At 35.3% G+C, this 22,649-nt stretch overlaps 2 protein-coding genes across 2 annotated transcripts; both read left to right on the top strand.

The window, feature by feature from the left end:
• The first annotated feature begins 182 nt into the window (after positions 1-182).
• On the top strand, positions 183-5,132 carry LOC120325533 (AP-1 complex subunit beta-1-like). The gene has a single exon (XM_039391653.2). The coding sequence runs from the start codon at positions 395-397 to the stop codon at positions 3,203-3,205; it is 2,811 nt and encodes a 936-aa protein (XP_039247587.2). The 5' UTR covers positions 183-394; the 3' UTR covers positions 3,206-5,132.
• LOC120325534 (leucine-rich repeat-containing protein 49-like) lies at positions 5,131-21,729 on the top strand. The gene is made up of 21 exons (XM_039391654.2): positions 5,131-5,250; positions 6,493-6,571; positions 7,187-7,341; positions 7,433-7,497; positions 8,065-8,192; positions 8,621-8,757; positions 9,182-9,279; positions 10,645-10,750; positions 11,058-11,261; positions 11,775-11,913; positions 12,032-12,165; positions 12,672-12,819; positions 15,424-15,495; positions 17,231-17,346; positions 17,619-17,759; positions 18,465-18,583; positions 18,862-18,968; positions 19,227-19,415; positions 19,745-19,907; positions 20,456-20,553; positions 20,927-21,729. The coding sequence occupies exons 2-21, from the start codon at positions 6,515-6,517 to the stop codon at positions 21,131-21,133; spliced, it is 2,583 nt and encodes an 860-aa protein (XP_039247588.2). The 5' UTR covers positions 5,131-5,250; positions 6,493-6,514; the 3' UTR covers positions 21,134-21,729.
• The last annotated feature ends 920 nt before the right edge of the window (positions 21,730-22,649 follow it).

A 22,649-nucleotide genomic window follows, 5' to 3' on the forward strand; every position in this document is an offset into this window, starting at 1 on the left:
CCGATTAGGCCGATTTATAATATAACGAACGATCCAAGCAACACCGGGTATTTTATTCTTTATCTGTTACGCCTTAAATAAATATTAACATGTTTTTTTATCTGTTGTGCTGCGCTGGTTTGTAATATGAATTTGTTTTATTTCTACATATTCACACTTTTTATTTTACTATTCTTCACCAACTGACATATATTTCCTACTATAATTTATCGATTTTATGTCCAATTACGTTTGATCATATGACATTCGGAAATAACCAATCAAGGATTCTTTCGTGGTTACTGTGGTGCCCGGCCGTTACATTTCACCTGTAAGTTTTGTTTCTCGAAGTTGGTTATATTTGTCCAAAGAGTAATTTCTAGTTCATAATCCCTTTTGATTGAAGAATATCAAGATGAGCGATGCAAGATATTTTACCACTACTAAAAAAGGAGAGATGTTTGAACTGAAGGCGGATTTGAACAGCGAAAGGAAGGAAAAACGAAAAGAAGCTGTAAAGAAAGTGATCGCCAGCATGACAGTGGGAAAAGACGTTAGTGCTTTGTTTCCTGATGTTATTAATTGTATGCAAACGGATAATTTGGAATTGAAAAAGCTTGTGTATTTGTATTTGATGAATTATGCCAAAAGCCAGCCTGATATGGCTATCATGGCTGTCAATACTTTCGTAAAAGATTGTGATGATACAAATCCTCTAATTCGTGCATTGGCTGTTCGTACTATGGGCTGTATTCGTGTTGATAAAATTACTGAGTATTTGTGCGAACCGCTGAGAAAGTGTCTGAAAGATGAAGATCCGTATGTCCGTAAAACTGCCGCTGTGTGTGTCGCAAAATTGTATGACATCAACGCCACAATGGTGGACGATCAAGGATTTCTTGATGCATTAAAAGATCTACTTTCCGACTCGAATCCGATGGTCGTTGCAAATGCTGTTGCGGCTCTGTCAGAAATCAGCGAAACATCTCCTCGTGCTGGCCAAATTGATTTTATGACCCCACCCACGACAAATAAGCTTCTTACTGCCCTGAATGAGTGCACTGAATGGGGCCAAATTTTCATTCTTGACGCTCTGGCAAATTACATGCCAACCGATTCAAAAGAAGCGCAAGGTATTGCAGAACGAGTGACACCTCGTTTACAACATGCCAATGCTGCCGTTGTGCTTTCTGCTGTCAAAGTGCTTATGCGTCTTATGGATTTGTTGAATGAAGATAAAGATTATCAATCTGTGCTCCTGAAAAAACTGGCACCACCACTTGTAACCCTTCTATCGTCTGAGCCAGAAATTCAATATGTTGCTCTTCGTAACATAAATCTGATTGTTCAAAAACGCCCCGAAATTTTGAAGCACGAAATGAAAGTATTTTTTGTTAAATACAACGACCCAATTTATGTGAAGTTGGAAAAGCTTGATATTATGATCCGATTAGCTGCTCAGGCAAATATTGCTCAAGTTCTTGCGGAATTGAAAGAATACGCTCAAGAAGTGGATGTCGATTTTGTGAGAAAATCTGTCCGTGCGATCGGACGTTGTGCAATCAAAGTTGAGCAATCTGCCGAGAGATGTGTGAGCACGCTCCTCGACTTAATTCGTACTAAAGTGAATTACGTTGTGCAAGAAGCAGTTGTTGTTATTAAGGATATATTCAGAAAATACCCTAATAAATACGAAAGCATCATTGCCAATCTGTGTGAAAATTTAGATACTTTGGACGAACCTGAAGCGAGAGCGAGTATGATTTGGATCATTGGTGAATACGCTGAGAGAATTGACAATGCTGATGAATTGCTTGAGTCATTTTTAGAGGGATTTCATGATGAAAGCACTCAAGTCCAACTTCAACTGCTCACTGCGATTGTGAAGCTTTTCCTCAAAAAACCAACTGAAACTCAAGAATTGGTGCAGGCTGTTTTGAGTCTTGCAACTCAAGATAGTGACAACCCAGATTTACGTGATCGTGGTTACATATATTGGCGTTTGTTGTCGACTGATCCTGCTGCAGCAAAAGATGTCGTGCTAGCGGAAAAACCTTTGATTTCAGAGGAAACTGATTTATTGGAGCCTACTTTGCTTGACGAGCTGATATGTCATATTGCATCTCTCGCATCTGTGTATCATAAGCCTCCAAGTGCTTTTATTGAAGGGACAAAAGGCGCGGCTGTTATTAGGAAAACTTTGCATGGAAAAACAGATGCAGAAGAGAAGCCACAAACATCAGATACTGAGACAAGTCCTCAGGCACCAGCAACTCAAATTATTCCAGCTCACGATGCTCTCGTTACTGATCTTCTAGGTTTGGACATCGCTCCAACTTATCAACCACCGATGCCTACAACTGCGCCAGTACCCATTGTTCCTATTATGGACCAATTTGGGGGCTTGGACTCTCTACTTGGAGGTCCCGCTGCCCCACCTCCCATGGCAGGGGCCACCTCAAACCAATCAGATTTAGGGGGCTTGGGAGATATTTTCAGCATGTCTATGCAACCAGGATCGTATGTTGCTCCGAAACAAATGTTTTTGGAGTCCACAAAATCAAAGGGAATGGAAATTCACGGAACCTTTCAGAGACGTAAAAATCAAATCATGATGGATTTGACATTCACAAATAAGGCAATGCAGGCAATGTCAGGATTTGCTATACAGTTCAACAAGAACAGCTTTGGTCTTTCCCCAGCTCAACCATTGAATATCCAATTGATCAACCCTAATCAAAGTGCAGAGGTCTCTATTCCTCTGTCCACGAGTGGTCTTGTACAAAAAATGGAACCACTTAACAGCCTACAAGTAGCTGTGAAAAATAATATTGGAGTGTTCTATTTCGCTACCACGATTCCATTATATGTTCTTTTCACTGAGGAAGGCGCAATGGAAAGAAAAGTATTTCTTGATACATGGAAGGACATCCCTGCTTCTAATGAGCGTCAATTCCCGCTCAATGATATTGGAAACATACCCGGTATGTCCTCGGAAAGTGCCAATAACAAGTTGAATGCAAATAACGTTTTCACCATTGCAAAACGGAACGTCGATGGCAAAGACATGATCTATTTATCACTCAAATTGACCAATGAAATATGGCTTCTGGCGGAAATGAGATCGCAGCCTGGTGACCCTACTTACTCTCTTGCTTTCAAGACGAGAGCCCCTGAAGTCGCTCCACTTGTGTACCAAGCTTTCTCCGACATTTTGAGAAATTGAAAGATCTTTGTTAACTTTTTAGTAGTCCAAGTAAGGCTATCACTAGGCTACATGCTCCCGATTTAGGATGAGTAACATAACTGTTATCGCCATGGATACAGTGTCATAAATTTACAAAAAAAATTTTTTTTAAAAAATCAAACTATATTAAAAACTATAAATTTTTTGATTCTAATTTGAAATTTTGCTATACAACAATAAACAGCAATCAGATTTATTCGAAAAGGCATTTCTATCCATGGTGCTTGCTATAGCTTTCTGCCATTCATAAAATTGACAATCATGAATTAGTTAGTGTATGTATCATTTTGTAGTCAATTTAACTACGCGCATATTGTTGAATCACATATAACTCCGATTGAAATAAAAGTTATATGTAAAACTGTATTCTGCTTTTTTTTTCATTTGTGATGCCTAATTTTCAACCTATTCAGATAGCATGATTCGGACCAAATAAATTGTTTGAAGTTTTTTCTATATACCGTAAAATTACGTAACATTTTACCATATGCTTTTTATTGTTTCATTAATAAGCAATTTAATAAGGATTCATTATACATTTATCCGTGGTTCATTGTCAATTCATGCAAGATTTGATATTATTAAGAGTTCAATGATTGTTTTTTTTTAATGTCAGGAATCATAAGATGGATCATGCTTGGTAACATATTATTTTGTTGTGCTATGTAAGGCTTTGTGTTCTCCTTAGCAATAGTCGTTGTTGACAATTTTTCCCCTTTTTGCTAGATATATCTAATCTGTTACACACTAATAAAATATTTCAGTAAATTTGTTGCTTTATTAGTAAATTAGTAAGTAGTAGTTTCTTAATAACTACAAATTGGTTAAGGTATGGGAAATATGTGAAATTGTGTCCCATGTTTCTAATACAATTTTTACCTGATTAAATAATATTTGGTGTATTGAAATTGTTTGCGTATGGAATATCTATTTATGTATCATTGAAGTGAAAAGCCGTTTGATCCAACATTCATTCCATTGTTTGAAAATTGCCTTTTCCGTGCTTGTGTGCTTCTGTTATAAAATTTTAATACTGTATCATCTATCCATAATATATGATTTCTGGTTCAAAATATTATAATATATCAGTGTTGGGGCTTTAAACTCGAGTCAAGTTGGGTCCCGGGCCATTCACTCTCAAGTCCGAGTTCAGCAAAATTCCAAAGGTCCAGTTACTTTCACTCGTGAGATTCTAAGTCGAGTGAGTCACTTGCGGCCCTGATTTTCAAGTCAAGTCAAAAAGCTGCTCTATCGAGTCACAAGGCAATTCCGAGTCACAGATTCTATAAATGTATAAAATTTGATAGTAGTTTTTCAATTAGTTGCATTACAGCGACATTCCCCAAATTGTCTTTTTAGTCTGGTCATTTCGCTGGAATGACTTGAGTCTTTGAAATAGCTGACTCTGTTCCGAGGTGAATCAAAGACTCGAGTCCCCAAAACACTGATGTATGTATATACAATGTTGACTTTTTCATTTCATGTAATTTCCAATAACCAATTTTGTGCAATTTGAATGGTTGAACGAACATATATATTTTATAAGGTCAAAATTTAAAATATGTCACAAAAAATGATTATAGAATTGTAAATTTGACATTTGGAAATTTGAAAAAATTGGTTATTAAAATTTGCATCATATGAACAAAAACATTTGAAATTGCTAGGATTTCAAAAAAAGTGAAATTGAAGTCAAGTTTTTCATCCTTGATCAAGTAGTGACCGTTGATAAAACCTAGTATTTTCTCTAACCATACTTATTTAGGGTGTATTTCAAGTTGGTTTCAGTCCTCCATTTATTCATAGTTTTCATTCTAGTTTCCCCTCAATTGTATAACTATGTATATCAACCTTAAATTGTGATTCTCACATTATAATATTATAAAATGTATTTCCTTTATTATAGCTGTATAATAAAAGAGTATTTAGATTCTATTAAAATAGCATGGTTATGCGGCATCTCATAATGTAATTCTGAACTTGGATATTCTGCCAACTTTTAAGAATTTTACCCGAACCTTATTGTAAGTATGCTATTATTTCTTTATTATAAGTGAAAAACCATTTGAATAACATTGTTTTGTTGTTTCATTGTAAATGTTCATGTAAAAATAGATTGAAACAAAATTTAAAAATTAGAATACATGAATAAAAAAATATGGCTGGAAATGACATAATAATGCATTTTCAGTGAAATTCACACTATATTTTGACTGATTTTCTAAAATATTTATGGTTTTCTCATCTAAATAAATTGGTATTTGAAAATTTAGTCAATTTCCCCTTCAAGTATTCTGACAGGATCTATTCACATAAATATGAAACCGTGAAAATTGTGAATTACAATTTTGTTGAAAATTACTAAAATTAAAAGAAAAGCAGTGTTCTCAAGGTAAATGTTTTTTAAATAAAACTCTTCTAATTTCCTAAAATCAAGAATTTTCTATTCAAATATTTCATTGGTTTTGGACACCCAGTTGCTGTTTGCTTGTGTTATCATATCAGAGTAGCAATATTGATCTTAATGATCAGAAGAAGCTGTTTTATTGATTTTATGATATTGAATCAATGTTTATTGGTTATGCCTCAACTTCCTACAGTTCAATACTTAAAACTCAGTGTAAATTTAGCCTAATAACGCAAAAAAATACTATTTGTATGAATGCCTAGATATGAGGAGATGCAATTTGAGGATTTTATTAAATTTGGAGTCTAGGTATACTTTTTTTTCATTGTCATTTTGAAATGAAAGTAAAAACATGATCTTTTAGTTGGGGTAAAGGCTCATAGTTTTATCATACGTTTGTCAGCATTGCTATTTTTATAACAATACTTCAATAGTATACCCTATCCTTGCTGTTATAATGTGATACATTTGGCAGACCAATGATACCCAACCCTTTTTGCCTATTTTGCTGCTCTCTATTCTTCTCTCTCAATGTATAGAACTTATTTTGTTGTTCATTCTTTAATGGATAGTTCACGCAACTCGAACTCTGACTTCTGTACAGTTTGAAAAGTAGTAGAAAATATATTTCACAATAATACTAAATAAGTAATGAGTATTAGTAATACAACACAGAATTCAAAATAGAATTTACCAAAAAAACAATAAAATTCTTCCTTGGGATAGGCTGTGTATCACTGTAAAAAAGATCATTTCAATTTTGGGTGTTCATTTGTTAGAATGTACTAACAAAATGCCATAGTATTCATGTCTTACATCTTATGAATAGTAAAAATAAACCCAATTAATTTCATTTCAGGTGATATCAAAACTAACTCTTGATGAAGCCCATGTATCACCCTGGAAAATTCAGGGCTAGAGGATCACAAAGAGACTCCGTAAGAATTATTTTATAATGTTATTATGAGGACTTCAGTCCAAAAAAGCAAAAGTTTAAAAATAATAATTTTAAACTTCCGTAGCTTTTTTTAAAAATATGCTTCCAACTATGATTAGATACCGGCCCAAAGAGCATCTTTTTTCTTGTATTATTTTCAAATGTTTTTTTTTTCTAAATTATAGTATTCGCCCTTTTGTGTGGTAATCCTAGCAGACATCACAGTTTACACGTCTCTGGTCAAATCAAATTTAGCACAATATATGAATTTAGGTATCTTTTTTAACTTCTTGTTATGAAATGTCAACATCATGTCTGTGGTATATAATCTTAGTATGTAAAGTATGTCGATGAAAAATTACAGGAGAATTTTAGGTCGCTTATTCAATACACGCCCAACAACTTCCTTGTTACTTTGTACCAGGCTGATCGTAAGCTTCTTTGTTTATTTATTTTGCTGTAGTAAAAGTGAGAATACCGGCTACATACCTTCAATGTTTGAATAAGATTTCTTTCATTTTCATACAAATCATCGAAACCTGCTTATAAATTTAGTTAGAGATATTATATTTGTCTGTCTGTATGTCTGGTGTATAAAATATTTTCTATATTTCAGCATGGAATTCATCCTGTACATTTAACCCTTCATGCTACTGCTACACCAGTAAGTGAAAGACCACCTCGACAAACACCAGACAGACAAACAAGAGACCAAGCAGCAACTTTCAGACCATCAGACCTACCAATAGGACATGGCCCAATTTCTAGAAGGTTTGTCCCAACTCTTACAGCATGATAGATATGGAATGACTAAGGTCTAATCACAATTCAACAATTGATGACAACTTTATCAATTTTCCAGGTTGTCTGCTCACAGTGATCTTGGCTCTTCTCACAGTGTAGTGTCGGCACCTATTCGTACCACAGGTAGGTGTCTTCAGGGTTTGTTCTTATTTTACCATTATTTAATAATTTCAAGTTTTGAAAACATTCTTTTAGCCAAAGTAGGTTTTAGAATTTATATATTTCGAAGATATTAAATGTTTCTTTCATCTCATTTTCACCATGATTTACCCAAATTTTTCTTAACGTTGAATGGATTTCTCGAAAATGTCTTGTCCCATTTATCCCAATTGCATAAATCTCACTTCATATGAATACTCTGATCTGAACCTTCTGTCGAGGTATTATATTTATTTTAACTCAAAACATAGTATGAATCACACTTGCACATATGCTGACCATTTGCCCCACAATAGATATCTAACCTAAATCTGAACTGTGGAACTTTATTATTGAGATACTGCCTGAAGTCTATTGTCATTTACTGGTACGCACTGCCAATCGATTTGTGCCAGTACAACCCAAGGGTTCTGCAAGTGACCACTGATATCTGAAATTCCTTTTCTGTGCGAGAATGTGTGGTCGTATTTTAAGAAATTCTCTTAAAAAAAATTCGAATAACTTTTAGTGTTATTCTTTCGGCTTAATCAGCCATAGGAGGTCCACCTATGCTTCTACATACAATCAGCGACACAAGATTGCTGAATAATTCAAACAATCGAACTCAAAGTCGACAACTTGTTTCACCATCAAAAGCTTCTGCCACAGAATTTTCACAGGTAAGTTGATGAGAATGAGTTTCTCCAGAGTCATAGAGTGACATGTTTCAGTTATATTTAAGCAGGGCTGATGTTATATTCTCAATCTTTTTTATGCGACTTTTATTCACGTCTTTTTCTCCAAATATGGCCCTATTTCAGCAGTCACTGTTATCGAGTGATCTACAAGCTGGTACTATTTGCTGAAGTACTGGAATCTCCCTGCTTTAACATTGCCTACCAAATTTATTGAACACTGGGTGAGGGGTTTTGCATGGGATTAGATCTCGATTTGTGAAACCTGAGATACCAACACTCCTCAGAGTCAAGAACTGGAGTAGAATTTGTGAATTGATTTGAAATTGGAGTCGGAGTCAAAAAACGACTGACTAATCCTCTTTTTTTTCAATCAGTATTATATAAAAATACTTGATATTTATATATTTCAGTTTTCATCTGGAGACACTCATAGGCGAAGTATTGGAAGTACAAGTGTTCGAGATTTTCCTGTGTCTGATATTGATTCTGTTTCAACGTCATATCACCATACTCATCTACAGCACCAACACTCGAGTGGATCATCTAGGTTAGTAAACAGAATTATTGTGATTTAAAAGAAAAAAATATATACAAATAGTTTTGTATAAGAGTGCATCTGGTGTTTTAAGATATAGTGCACTGGGCTACATATATCGCAACCGGTACTGGTTCTGGTTTGGGTACTACCGAAGTATGTGAACCAAGATGGCGGACACCGTAACATGGTATGTGTATCAGCCTATCAGGTTAGGGTTGGGCCATAATTTCAGGTGCAAATACTATGGGAGTCACTTGGCTAGTCCCCGAACTCGTAATAAAACTAAAATAAAGAAAATCGAAATAAAATTATGGTCTAACCCTAACTTGGTATGCACACTACGGGAGTACCGAATATTGCAACAACGCGTATTTTACTTTTCTCAATTGTCCTATATCAGGGTTTCTCAAACTATTCTTTTCTCTTATCCCAGTTTCAGACATCCAATGCAAGGTAATAAATCAGTTTTACCTCATCATCACCAACATAACCACGATAATCAACAAGAGAAACCTACTCCATGCCTTCCAGGTATGCCAGATTATATTTTATTGGTCTTTCAAGGATAAAACATGTTCTTGTACCAGAAAATGGCATGAAACTGAAGAATATATGGTCGGAGGAGAACAGAACAGGCCTAATTCACAATTTTGAGTTTTGAAAAAATCGCAGAAAACAATTTTGAATTTCACACTTAGTAAACCCCTGAGCTCTGGCTATTTAAATGTGTGTAAGAATTTCTTTGTAATCAATATTTCTTGGCACTTCCTTTCTGTTTTTTTACCCCCATATTGGACTTTGGCTTATTCTGTTTTCAGCAACTTCTGAAATATTTTGTATGGGATGCAAGGTAAAACAAGGTGACTTAGGCCAAAGTGGCACTGAACAAATTCTTAGGGATGTAAGTTTTGGACATTTTATTTCTGATGTGTCTATCTATCATAGTATGTTTTCATAGTTTTAACTTCGATTTGTCTAAAATTTTGGCTTGAAGAGGTGATTCTGTCTCTGATTTTATTTTTTGACCAAAAAAAGAAGAGAAAAAAACTATTCTGAAAAATCTGGGATAGACCAGTCTAAAATTAGCTACCCTTGATAAATGTAGTTAAATGTAGGTGAATATTTTGATTCAAACGGGTACTTTTTAATATGTTATTCAATTTGTGATGATTAAGTATAGTAGGTGGTTCTCAAACTTCCATGATCAGTTGCTATCTTCCAAAGATTATCAACACTTGTGGTCCTCTGCTATTCCATAATAAAATATCAAGTTTTGTTTTTACTGTGTTTACATTAGTTATTTTATTCACCATGTTCAATAATGAAAAGTCAACAAATGAAATTTCAAAGAATTAATCTATGAAAGTTGAAGAATTGAACAAATTATCCTCGTATATAAGCTGATCTCGCAAATAAGCCAAAAGCTGACCTCCTAAAATTGTACGCTCTTATCATGAGAACTTAGAATGGTTCGAGTTGTATCTGTTGAAATTAGGTCATCATTGTCAGCATTAAGCATTAAGTGTCATTTCATTCGAGTGCGATCAGAAATATGTGCACAAAAGCTGAATTTTTCAGTACGATCAGAATTATGCGTATATAAGCCTACCCGTTAGTTTGGCAATTTTTTTTTTAGACTTTTAAACTTGACTTATATGTGAGGTTATACGGTACCATCAAATTTATTTTAAATTAATGTATTCATCTCGAATGGTACCTACTACCACGGTGAAGACTTTTCTCGTGGCCCATAGAGACCTGCTTTGTGGCTCTTTGGGAGAGCTGAGGGCCCATTTTGAGAATCCCTCATATAGGTCCAATTCTTCTGGGGTCAAATGTTTGACATAGAAACATCCATGCTCTTTCTTCTAAGATGATTTTTTTTATGTTCTCCAGGAGATCGTGTAATATTTGCGGAAAGTCCTTCTGCTCCCGGAATTCCAATTGTTTACAGAACTGCAGAAGAAAGAGCTTCTAATCCAGATCGACTAAATCTTGATAGGTTTGCTTCTATATTATTAGAATTTTTACACACTATTATGTATTAGCTTGTATGTAGCTATTCGACAAGTCCATTAGCTACATTTTTATATTAGCTCCTGACGCTGGGTTGTGAATAAGTTTGATCGAGCTCCGGTTTCCATCTCCGAATTGATCAAATTTTGATTATAAAAACTTGCATGTGCAATTAATAACAAAATATATTTTTTAAATGACGGCCTAGAATTCAATGTAAACATGCTAAACACCGACTACGGGCGATTATAGCCCGTATGTAGATTTGAATTAAATTCTTACTCTACATTCAGGAGGAAGCTTGCTGTTTGTCCAATACTAGAGGGGGAAGAACATTTGAGACTATTGAATTATCAACACAACCAAATATCAAGAATTCAGCATTTATCTAATCTACGTCGTCTTATATTTCTGGATTTATATGATAATCAAATTACTGATATGACTGGACTATCTGCTCTGAAGTCTCTGAGAGTTTTAATGCTTGGAAAAAACAGGTATCGTATTTGTTTTTAATTGCGTGTTTATTTAAATATTATTCCTAAAATGGGTAAAATGAAGTTTTTTGACAATAATGAGTTGGCAATTGGCTTACATTGATAGAAATATTTAGAGCGATTAGCGTTGCAGTTGCAATAAGCACGGTGCAGACGCATCATATATTATTAGGACACAACATGGACCGAGGAGCCGTTTTGGCAAATTCTTGTTGTTGTTTGGAATAATTGCTTTCTGATTCATCAATTAGTTTCAAATTTTCAAATCTTACATATGGAAGAAGTCACTAAAACACTATTACTTTTGGTAGTTTTCAGATACCCTCCGAGTCCCATAGCACCCGATATTTCTCGAAAACTTAGCTATTTTAATTGAAGGGAAATACTTTTCATTCCTTCGCGCTTGACCACTTCTATCACTCTTGTCCGTTGATCTTTTCAGCGAAGCGGGCAACCGATACTGATGTGACCTTCTTTTATTTAAGCATCATTCTATTGTTTTTATTGTTTTAGAATTCGCAACATAAGTAGTTTGGAAAACCTCACGAAACTCGACGTCCTGGATTTACACGGAAATCAAATTGAAGGAATATCTAATTTAAAACATTTAACGGAATTGAGAGTCTTGAATCTGGCTGGAAATCAAATAGAGGTATTTGTTGGTTTATCGTTTTTATGTGCGTCACTTCTCAGCTTCGAACAAAACTGCAAACAAGCAACTGTTAATATTGACAAACATGAATGTCAGTTTTCTTCTTTTTTATATTTAGAAAGTAGATAACTTGGCTGGCATGGATACATTGACTGAACTCAATCTACGACGAAATAAAATACGAATTATATTGGAAATTGAATCATTACCATCACTGCAAAGGCTGTTCTTAAGCTACAATTGCATTTCAAGGTATTGTATTCTTTACTCGACCGTTGGACCTATTCAAACTTATTTCTATGGATTGCACAATCATACTTTGTTTTTCCTGTTTTAACTATGGCACTGCTCGAGTATAGATCAGGGTTTTTAAAACTTAAGCCTCAGGCCCCCCTGGGCGCTGGGACCACGTCGCAGTTCCATAGCGGTCACAAGCAAATGCTTTCACTAGATACTATTTATGATGGCTACCGTAATTTAAAGTAAATTAACTCTGATTTGAAATAATTCTTTGACTGTCTGTGGTGCATTTATTCTTTTAACTTTCGTTTGTTGGCTTAATTTGACAAACAAAATATCTGGTGGAAACCATTTGAAACTAGATCTAATTATTTTTATACCGAAGCAGGAGGCCACAAGTGTTGAGAATCGTACGAAAAGGGCCATGGATTTTGAGTCTGGCACAGATGGTATAAATGTATCCACAGCGTTTTTTACAGCTTTTATGCATTTTCCCAAATTTAATTTTTTTTTCATAGATGGGAGGATATATCATGTCTTGCTGAGTCATCATCTTTGTCAGAAATATCACTTGATGGTAATCCAATTACTAGCGAGTCATGGTATAAACAAGTTGTTCTGAAAAATATGCTGCAGCTAAAACAACTGGACTCGAAACGTGTTACGGTGAGATTTTATTGAAGATTTTTTGCAAGTGATGCGAGGTAACAGATAGGGATGCGACGAATCCAAAAAGGTTCGGCTCGGCCGAATCCCGAGTATTTGTGCTGGACTCGTGTCCGAGTCCCGAGTCCAATACTTTTACATAGCTACGAAACAAATACCTAAAGTGATGCTGTTGTTCTCGTATATTGGCCGTAAATTAAACATTCTGTATGGAAAGACTATGTAATTTAAAAACGTTGCACTCAAACACTATTGCTTTCGAGACAATCATTCTCTGAGCGACTAGTTTAAATAAGAATAAATAGGTCATATTCCCCGTCGAAGGAATACTTTGTTACGTAACTCTGATCGACCGCCGCGTCGACTGCTGAAGACGCCGCGCTCGTGTCCTGTCACGATAAATACGGGCCATAACCCACACGTTTGGAACAAATTTTTTATGGGAAATTTTTACTCATATGTTATCTTTTTTAGTCGGCGCTGATACAGACGCCCACTCCGTGATAATTGAGATGTTAATAAAGAATTGCCAACTGTGGAAGCATCGAATAAATGTATCTTATAAATATATCGTAACAAAATAGCTAGCTATTCTTCGTTTGAAAACCATCAATAGCTATTGTCGAATCCGTGGAAAATAAGAATGTGTAATTGTTGATTTTGATTCAATGAAAGAGACTCAAAAGGCGAAATGTGTTATATGCTAGGTTACGGCTGTATGACACAATCATTTTCATTAATACAAATAACGGCGCTTTGAAAAGCAAAATCAAATTTATTAACATTAATTTAGAAGTGAGAGTTACGAGTAAGAATTCACATACGACTCTCGCTAACAGACAGAAACGATAAATGTGAGAATTATTATGGTTTTCTTTCTGCGCCTATCGTTATCTTAACAATTCTCAATTTTGCATAAAGCGCGCCAACACCTTTTCACATATAGAAAGGTCAAACCAGATTAAGTGAGGCAGGTAAATTATGTATTATATGGAAATATTGTTTCGACTAGGTAGAAATGCCATAACTCGAAACAGCACGCAATGGTAAATTTCCGGAGTTTTTATTTATTATCTAATATTAAAATAACACAGCCACGATAGGTATTGTTCGCTTAAAATAGGGACCGTAATTTACAAACTGTGATATGGAAGATCAAATCCAGAAGATGAGGCCAGAATAAAATTAATATATTTATGAATTCACTAATTAATAGATGTCTTTAATATCTTCACCGATTTGTACTCACACTTCTGCCTGAAATATAAAAACGAAACTTCGATGTCCGGCGTTGCGTGAGAACTGATAGTGAAAAAGGGTGCTTTAAAAATATAGTTTACCAACCATAATTAGGATGTCGGTCGCCGAAACGATCGCGGTGACAAAAAAAAACAATTCACGATTGTGATAAAATTACGGATAAGAAGTAAAGACGCCGCGTTGTTATCGAATTATTCTATCAGGAAAAATTCGATTTTGCCCGTCACTACTCGCGGTGTATGTAAATAATTATTGAATAAAAATAAAAAGTCGGCCCGATTAACATCCAATTACCACGCGTAATAGCTTCCAAATTTATGCACATTTAATCGATGCGACTTGCGAGATTGTTTTTGTACATATATACGATTGTAACGCCACTGACATCTGCGGAGTTGTACTTTTCTCTTAAAAGAACCGTAATTTTCACTATTTTATCGTTTTATTTCTAACATTTGTTTCTCTCCGGAAATAGCTAGATCATTTATGGAACGATAAAAGGCGAACAGCGCGACATGGTTACCGCTGATTACGGATTAATCACTGTTAGAGGATTAGCAAGTATATGCTTGAAATAGGACGTGGTAAACATTCACTAAACGACGTCTGGCACTGGAAGGCAAGTACACGCGCAACACTGGAATTTATTCAGCTGACTTTCGCTGACATTTTTTTGTTCTTACGGCGTCGTGAATTTGTAGTTTTGGCGCCTAGTTTTAATTTCACCGTAGAGAAAATAGACTGGACAGTCTCGTGGCAAAACAGAACGAAAAAGTTGAATTTCTCGTCGAATCCGCCACCAGTCTGCGCTTGACTATCGAGTGACGTATGATATCCCGGACTCGGGTAAAATCATCAAAGACTCGGGCCGAATCCGAGTATCAAATTACGAGAGATTCGGCCACGAATCCGAGCACGAGTCCGAATCTTGTCGCATCCCTAGTAACAGATCATATTGATGTTTTACGCAGCAGTAAGGCCGTGGAGTTTTACCATTGACTCCTAAATCTGAGTCGTAAAACATGTTGGCTCCTAATTCGACTTTTGGCTTCTACTCATACTTTTGGCTCCTACTTCGACTTTTGGCTCCTACTCTGATTTTTGGCTCCTACTTCGACTTTTGGCTCATACTCTGCCTTTTGGCTCCTAATCCGACTTATGGCTCTTACTTTGACTTTGGCTCCTATTCTGACTCCGACCGACTTTGACTCCAGCTCCGAAACTCTGAGATAATAAAAAAATTTTCAATACTTCGGCATATACAAGCCTCCTTTAAACAACTGTTAAGAGCTCTTAGTAATTCATAACTCCAACAATAATCCTCTCTATTATGATTGTTTTCAGGATGATGAGAGAAGAGTTGCTGCTGTTATGGTTCGAAAAGAAGAAGAGAGAAAAAGAGAAGTTCATAAACAAGTAAGTTTAGGTGTTTGTTACTTTCGTTTGAATAAAGAAGAAACTATTGTTTGGCATTGCAGCAAGAATGACCTTCTGTCTGAGAAGATTGTGAAGACACTTAACTCCGTGAATGACTCGACTTGGATGACTCGTGACTCGGCCCAGGTTTAGGGACTCGTACCCAACACTGCGCTTTACTAGTGTGACATAACGGATAGTATAAATTTTTGTCTGACGAGATTACTTTTTTTTATAGGTAATACTGCATTTAACACTATATCAAACATACATAACCAATTGTTCTAAATCTGAAGCTAAACAATAGTCGAGCTTACTATAACAATAAACTACCATGACAGCATGTTCTAACCCTTGTACGTACATGGTCCTAGCAAAAATTTTGTAAGCTGTTCAAATATCCTGTTCACATAATACAGCCTACAAATTTACGATTGAATAATCCCGCCCCTGTCTTATCAAGCTTTTGTATTACATGTTATCAGTAAACAAGGTGTATTGTTTGTCAATCACATTTTTATTAGGACTATTACAAGGAATGAATATGTCTGTTTTGTGGTATACCTTATTGTTGAGTTAGTTTGCTGTATAAAAAGTACAACTTTCATTTTAGTATTGAATTTGGTAGTTTAATAGGTGTTGAAATTTTAAATCTGTTCAAATACATTTTTAGATAAGTTGTTAGGAAATTATGGAATTACATCACAGTTATAAATAGATTCAGTAGTGGAAAGTAGTTTATATTTAGCTTTCAGTAAATGAGCTATACTTTCACCATACTACTACTATAGGGCAGAGCTAACAACTTAACTGACGAAAAGTCTGAATCTTTTGAGTATTTGATTCGAAATATAGGAATATTATATATATATAGGAAAAGAACTGTAAAGCCATATTGATAACAATGCGAATGAGCACTGTCCAGAGAACCACAATATGCGATCGTACTAGTAGTGCAGATTTTTTGCGGTTACTGAGTTTCTAACGAGTCATTTTCTTGTCAACACACTGACCTCAATGTTGGTGTCACTCGTGTATATTTAGTCGTAGTGTGATATATATATTCTGGAAAGATCAGACACCACAAATTTTCAAGTTTGGTATTCTTCAGTAGAAATAGTCGAGTAACTCCGTTATGGCCTGACCCAGTTCAGAATAAGCCTGTCCATAATAGTTAGGCTAGATGGTTATTAAGGTAATTATGGACTTCTCATGCAAGACTATTCATAAATATCCCTCATCATATGGTTAGAAATATTTAGTAAAATGTCTTGTGATCATTATGTAACGGAACTCAATTTTGTGCCATACAACATTATGAAAAAGCGGCAATTTAAGGCAAAGAAAAATGTAAAGGTATAGAACAGAACCCACCTATCTAGTATTACCGTTACAGACGTTTTTACGGCTTCCTTTATTGGATATGATATGCTTATGCATGTTTATTGCTTTAAACAAGGCTCTATGTAGGCAATTGCTGATATGTAACGATGCTTACCCAATTTATTACACCCTTGGTGAGGTCTGGAACTACGCAGATTGCAAATTGAAAAAAATGCAAATTTCTGCTCTGGTCTCACATTATCCACAAGAGCTAATGTTAAAATTTTTGTCTTCATGCTACTTTTATTTTCCCGCATAGGATGGGTTTTAATTACCTGAGGTCTATTGACTTATTTCAAGACAGGGAAGATGCTGCTTGTTGTTTAATCAAGTTCTCATTTTTTCTTTTCAGGCGATTGCAAAAGAAAAGAAAAGGCTTGCTATAAACAATGCAGCGAGACAATGGGAAGCAGAATTTGGATCGACTGCCGATGTTTTATCTCACGAAGATACTAGTGACTCCAGCAGGTGATATTCACATTTATTTAATTCGTAAGATTAATACGGATTGGCAGAAGTGGGACGATGGGCCTCGTAGGTTAAAATCCCATGCCCACCACTCCACTCAGACCGTAATAAATTGGGCAGGCAATAAATATTCCCCTACAGGATTTGAACCTGCGGATCTGCACAGGGTATTCAGAGTTGTTATCGTAAGCGTGTTCCAGAACACTTCTTAGCATGTTGCGCCAACCACCAGATAGAAACATCTGGCAATATTGAATTAATTTTGTTTTTAGACTTCCGAGCTACAGATCGGGGTATAGCAGCGGAAAAGAAAGCGGTGGAAATTCTGATAAATCAGCCTGGTTGACGTATTCAGATAGTCATCGTGGTTATACGACGCAACAATCTCAATACAACAATGGAAATAAGCAGAAGTAAGTTTTTTTGTGTGTTTCCCCCTTATATCCTAAAGTCCGATAATAACGCTTAGAATTGAAAACATACATGAAACCTTTCAGTTTTATAGGGTTAAGAAAATATTTTCACTTACTGGTAATATTTTTAGTGATGGCAAAATTTGGATTTGGAATTAGGGGCACCTGGCCGTTGAAAATGCGGATTTGAATATTTTTATATCGCGGATCGGAAGTTTCTTTACAGCAGCCTTTAAATCTATGCCTTTGCTACCTTCAGAACATGTTTCGCCAACCTTTGGCATCCATTTTTATTTCTGTAAGACTGACCAATCAACAATAAGTTAACGATGATTTAACAAATAGTTTTTAAGCAAGGTTGTAATTATAAATATTGGCTAGTTTTCGTAGTTTTCTCAGCTATTTGTCAGTTTTTAGATGTGTTTCTAAAATTTAGGTATGAATCAAGTAACTCGATTCTTTTTTTTCATCTAAGGAATTTTAGTTCAATGGTTGTAAATAAAAATTAGTCCCAAAAAGGCTCGACTTGAGTGGACTCGACCAGAGTTGAACTTGATTTACCTTTTCCCATATACGATACTTGATTTGTGAGTCGTGGTTTAGGGACTTCCACCTGGCTGGTAAAATGTATACCAGGGATTATCTTCTTTAGAATTAAATAAATGTGCATTTGTGTCCTGAAAGGCTCTATTTTATCGTTTACAGTAACACCCAACCACATGCTACATCACTGGACATGTCTGATTCGTACTTAGCCGAAATAGACGGTGACTGTTTACAATTGTTCGGGCCTGGTGCTCTGGATTCATTGGATAAAAACTGGGGTGGGTTGGATTACTTTTTTTTGTTGATCATTCTCGGTGGGTTTTTGTTGAGAAAATGATAATGTCTTATACTCTTAAATGTTACGTGTGAAATTAATTTGTAAAATTAATATATGCTTTCAGTATCATTAAATATTGATTATATAGAAGTATTGTTTCTTTTGACAACTTCAAAAGAGATTCATTAGTAGGTATTTTTCTAAGTAACTTTTTTGATCATCAATATACCATTTTTCAAAAGCTATTCCTGACTCAAATTTGTTCAATGAATTTTGCAGGAGTTCAAACTTCAGGTTCTGTGACGACGATAATAATACAATTTATAAATTTTGACGATTTTTGCACATACATACCGAAGATCAGAAACAGATTTCCTAATGCTGTGGTAAGTGTAATGGAACTGTTTTACATTTTTAAACTTGAAGGGTATTTTTTTAAACTTTGATTAGCCAGTAATGCTTGTATTTATATTTATTGATAATATTAAACCCCTGTTGTGATATTGTCCATAAACAACTAGATAATTTTTTGTTTTGTTTTCGTATCTTTGTCATCTTTTTTTTTGTCGACAATCTGATATCATAGTTTCAAGATGGACTCGAAACTGAAAAACTAATAACTAATAATAAATTCATGTTTTTAGAACTTGATTTTGAGAGAGGTCAATCTTCATAGTTTGCCACAACTCAATGCTCTTGCGCAGTTACGAAGACTCGAGTCTATATCGATCGAGTGTGGACCAGGGAACCCCGTAACACAATATTCTTTGTGGAGATCGTACCTGCTTTTTAGACTTTCTCATTTCGAGCTTCAAAGAATTAATAATGAAAAGGTATTTAAAATTATAGAAATAGGGAATAGGGAATTTCCTGATTTGCGACCTTCGACCCTCGAATATGGCGTCAACAAGTTGAGGCCCTTGGCTTATTTATTCATTATTTTTTATACAACATATTTATGTGCTTTTCGTTCCGAAGATTACTATAGTTTGGAAGGTTCAACATTGCCCACCCAATTTATCACACTCTGGGTGAGGTGGTGGGCATGGGATTTGAACCCAAGAGTTTAGCCCACGACCAGCATAGTTAAGTCTAACCTTTTAACCATTAGGCCACAGTTTTTGTTTTCATTTTCTACTATCCAATTGTTCAAATCCTATAGGTTACATCTGTTGAAGCACTAAATGCGGAAAAGCTGTTCGGCACATTGTCGGACGTGACAACAGCGGAGCTATCACAATATCGTCTTTTATCAATACTCGGAGAAATGCGCCAGAAGGTTGTTGCCACGACAGTATCAAATCCGAAACCTAAAAATAAAATAGGTAAGGTGATATTTTCAAAATCTTGTAATACCCGGCGTGAGTGCTGGTAATTATAAAACGAACCTCACACTGACTATACACCCAAGACATTTGCTCGTTTTATCATCAAACGAAGTTACGCCATTGATAATTGATCCCAATTGGCACCAAACCTGATGCCTTTTGGCTCTGGCTCCAAAATTAAAACTTTAACTCTGACTCTGATACCGGATTTAAAGGTTGGTGGAATTTCAGAATGAATTCTCGTTAAGTGTCTGAGAACACTTACTCAACTTGATGCTTTTCAGTTTTAACCAGATATTTTTGACTTCGTTTACCACCAATAAAAGTCTGAAATTTTTATGTTGGCTAAAGGAGTTCGAAAATTTGAGTCCACCTCTGACTCCAATATCAATGAAAAATCTCAAGACTCGAGACTTTACAGCCCTTTTCTAGACTATGACTTTAGCAGTCCCTACTGAACCATTGGCTCCTACAACCTTTTACTATATATTCTTCCCTTTGAAGTTTTTCGAATTAACAACTGATTAATCTCTTATGAATCTCAGAAGAAGACAAAACATCAGAACGACAGGTTGCTGCGGAATCCATTGGGAAAGTTGGATTGCAATGTTATTCAACAAAACAAATTCAAGCCATAAGAAAGGTGCTACGTAGTTATTATTTAAATTTTATCACAAAAAAGTGTTTGTTTTCCAAATCAAAATTTTACTCATGGTTCTTGGCACACATGATGCCCTGATGCAAGTAGATCAGCTATTCTAAGGCTTTCGTCCAAGGCCCTTTTTCAAAAACTCTTTGCACTTGTGGCATCCTGTTCTTCCATAAAAACACTTAGTTTTCCTTTTACCTGGTTTCCACCATTTTATTGGCCAGGAATAATATTGAAAAGTTGAAGAAACAAATGAAAAATAAAACTAAAGCAGTAAATAAATGTATTGCATTTAAAAACTTAAACAAATGGTTGTAGGTACTCTGGTGTTATCTATAGTAACAGTTGTAATTAATATTCAATTTAGAAAGCATATCCCAGGAAACAATTGGCTCAAGATTTGGTGAAAGAAATATGTGACGAAGCAGTAATTATTGAAAGAAAACATGCTGCATTAGGAAAACTTTGGCCCTCAATTTTCATCGAAATGATTAAGGAGTCAGTAACTGAAATGTGGGACAAAGAGAAATATATGAAGGAACATTATGAAGTTCTTTTCGAAACACCAACATAATATTTTTGAATAAGTTTCAGTTAGTGGTTGTGTGTTTCCCCAGAAAGCTGTGCACAAGAGTTAGCTATTAGTTGTTCTCACTTCAAAGATTTTTTTTATAATTTATATGTTTGCAATTGCTTTATCCACTGATAGATCACATGCTTCTGTATTTCTAAGCTGAACAGATTTTTCCTGTCTGCATTTGGTGCACATGTTCCATAGAACAATGTTTTACCATTATTTCCCACTTTTATTTATTTGATTGTTGGTGGCTAACCTTCAAGACTTGTGTGTATTTCAATTGAAATATGGTAGGTATGCTTGTATTCGAGCGCTTTTCATCAGTTTTGTAAGCTCGGCGCAAATTCAATTTCACTTAACTAGACCTTGATTTACAATCTAGGAGATTGTATTATATTCTATTTAAATTTGCACAAAAGATAAAACTATTTACAAAACCCTAAACATGCATGAAGTTTTTAACTAGATGTACTATGCAATGGGTGAGTAACCTGTGGCTCAAATTTTTTTTTACCTTGCCTTTTTTCCTCACTGTAATTTACCAAAGACTGGTCATTTGTGCCAAAAATATGAAATAAATGTTAGATTTTGTATTTGTGGGATCTTTGCTATGATGGTAGAACTTTTTAATAAGTTCATTTGGTGTCTATCAGATAGATAGATAATGATTTGTTTCCGATATAAGTACATAATACAGTAAGCATGAGCAAACAAAATAGGCATAAAAAATACCGTAAATGCTCGTTTTAACGCCCGGTCTTGATTAAGGGCCCGTTTGAATAGCCGCCCGTGTGAACAGGACATAAAAATAAATAAGGGCCGGTGCTTGAATACCCGCCCGGTGTAAAAGTTTTTTTTTTTTTTTGCGGATTTGTACCTGCGGTGCGTAGAAAAAGTCAAAATTTTCATTATTCTCGTTTAAATCATACTTGAGAACAGGAAATGACAATATACGGTATTAATTATTGTAACGATCGATCTTATCTACCGGTATTTTTGTGTGTAATTTTACTTTAAAAATAACAAGCGCCCCTGCTTGAATAAGGGCCGGTTTGAATAAGGGCCCGGTTAGTGAGTATGTTTGAAAAAATAGGCGCCCGGGCTAATAAACGAGCAAATACGGAAGAGGACGGGCAAGACTTCCAAAATTTGAACTTCAATGAGGTTCACCAATAAAAACGGGCATTTTTCTAATCTGCATAGTATATTACAAATAGATAAATCTTGGAAACAGGTTTCCTCAAGGTATATATTTATAGACCAAAGAAATATATCGAGCCTGTGCGATCAGGTTATTAGGTCAGAAGTAATGTGGGTGATTGTTCATGGTTGGCGGTTCTTGTTCTGAAATCACTTGTTTGGGCGTATTTTGAAGTATGTTTAATCATATTTACGGTTTAATGGAACCCGGAAATTTATTAAGCATAGTCTCACAGATGCTGATGAAAGGGCGTGCACAGTTTCATCTCGAGATAATGTGTGATGAGGCCTCACATTCTAGAATGCCCTCTGA

The sequence above is a fragment of the Styela clava genome, chromosome 1, assembly GCF_964204865.1.
Source record: "Styela clava chromosome 1, kaStyClav1.hap1.2, whole genome shotgun sequence".
Taxonomy (NCBI): domain Eukaryota; kingdom Metazoa; phylum Chordata; class Ascidiacea; order Stolidobranchia; family Styelidae; genus Styela; species Styela clava.

What these genes read in the sequence shown, in the direction of transcription:
- LOC120325533 (XM_039391653.2), top strand. Translation starts at nt 395, where the DNA reads ATGAGCGATGCAAGATATTTTACCACTACTAAAAAAGGAGAGATGTTT.
- LOC120325534 (XM_039391654.2), top strand. Translation starts at nt 6,515, where the DNA reads ATGAAGCCCATGTATCACCCTGGAAAATTCAGGGCTAGAGGATCACAA. An exon ending in GAGGATCACAAAGAGACTCC is followed by an intron (nt 6,572 to 7,186) that starts GTAAGAATTATT and finishes TCTATATTTCAG; the next exon opens with CATGGAATTCATCCTGTACA. An exon ending in AAAGAGAAGTTCATAAACAA is followed by an intron (nt 15,496 to 17,230) that starts GTAAGTTTAGGT and finishes TTTTCTTTTCAG; the next exon opens with GCGATTGCAAAAGAAAAGAA.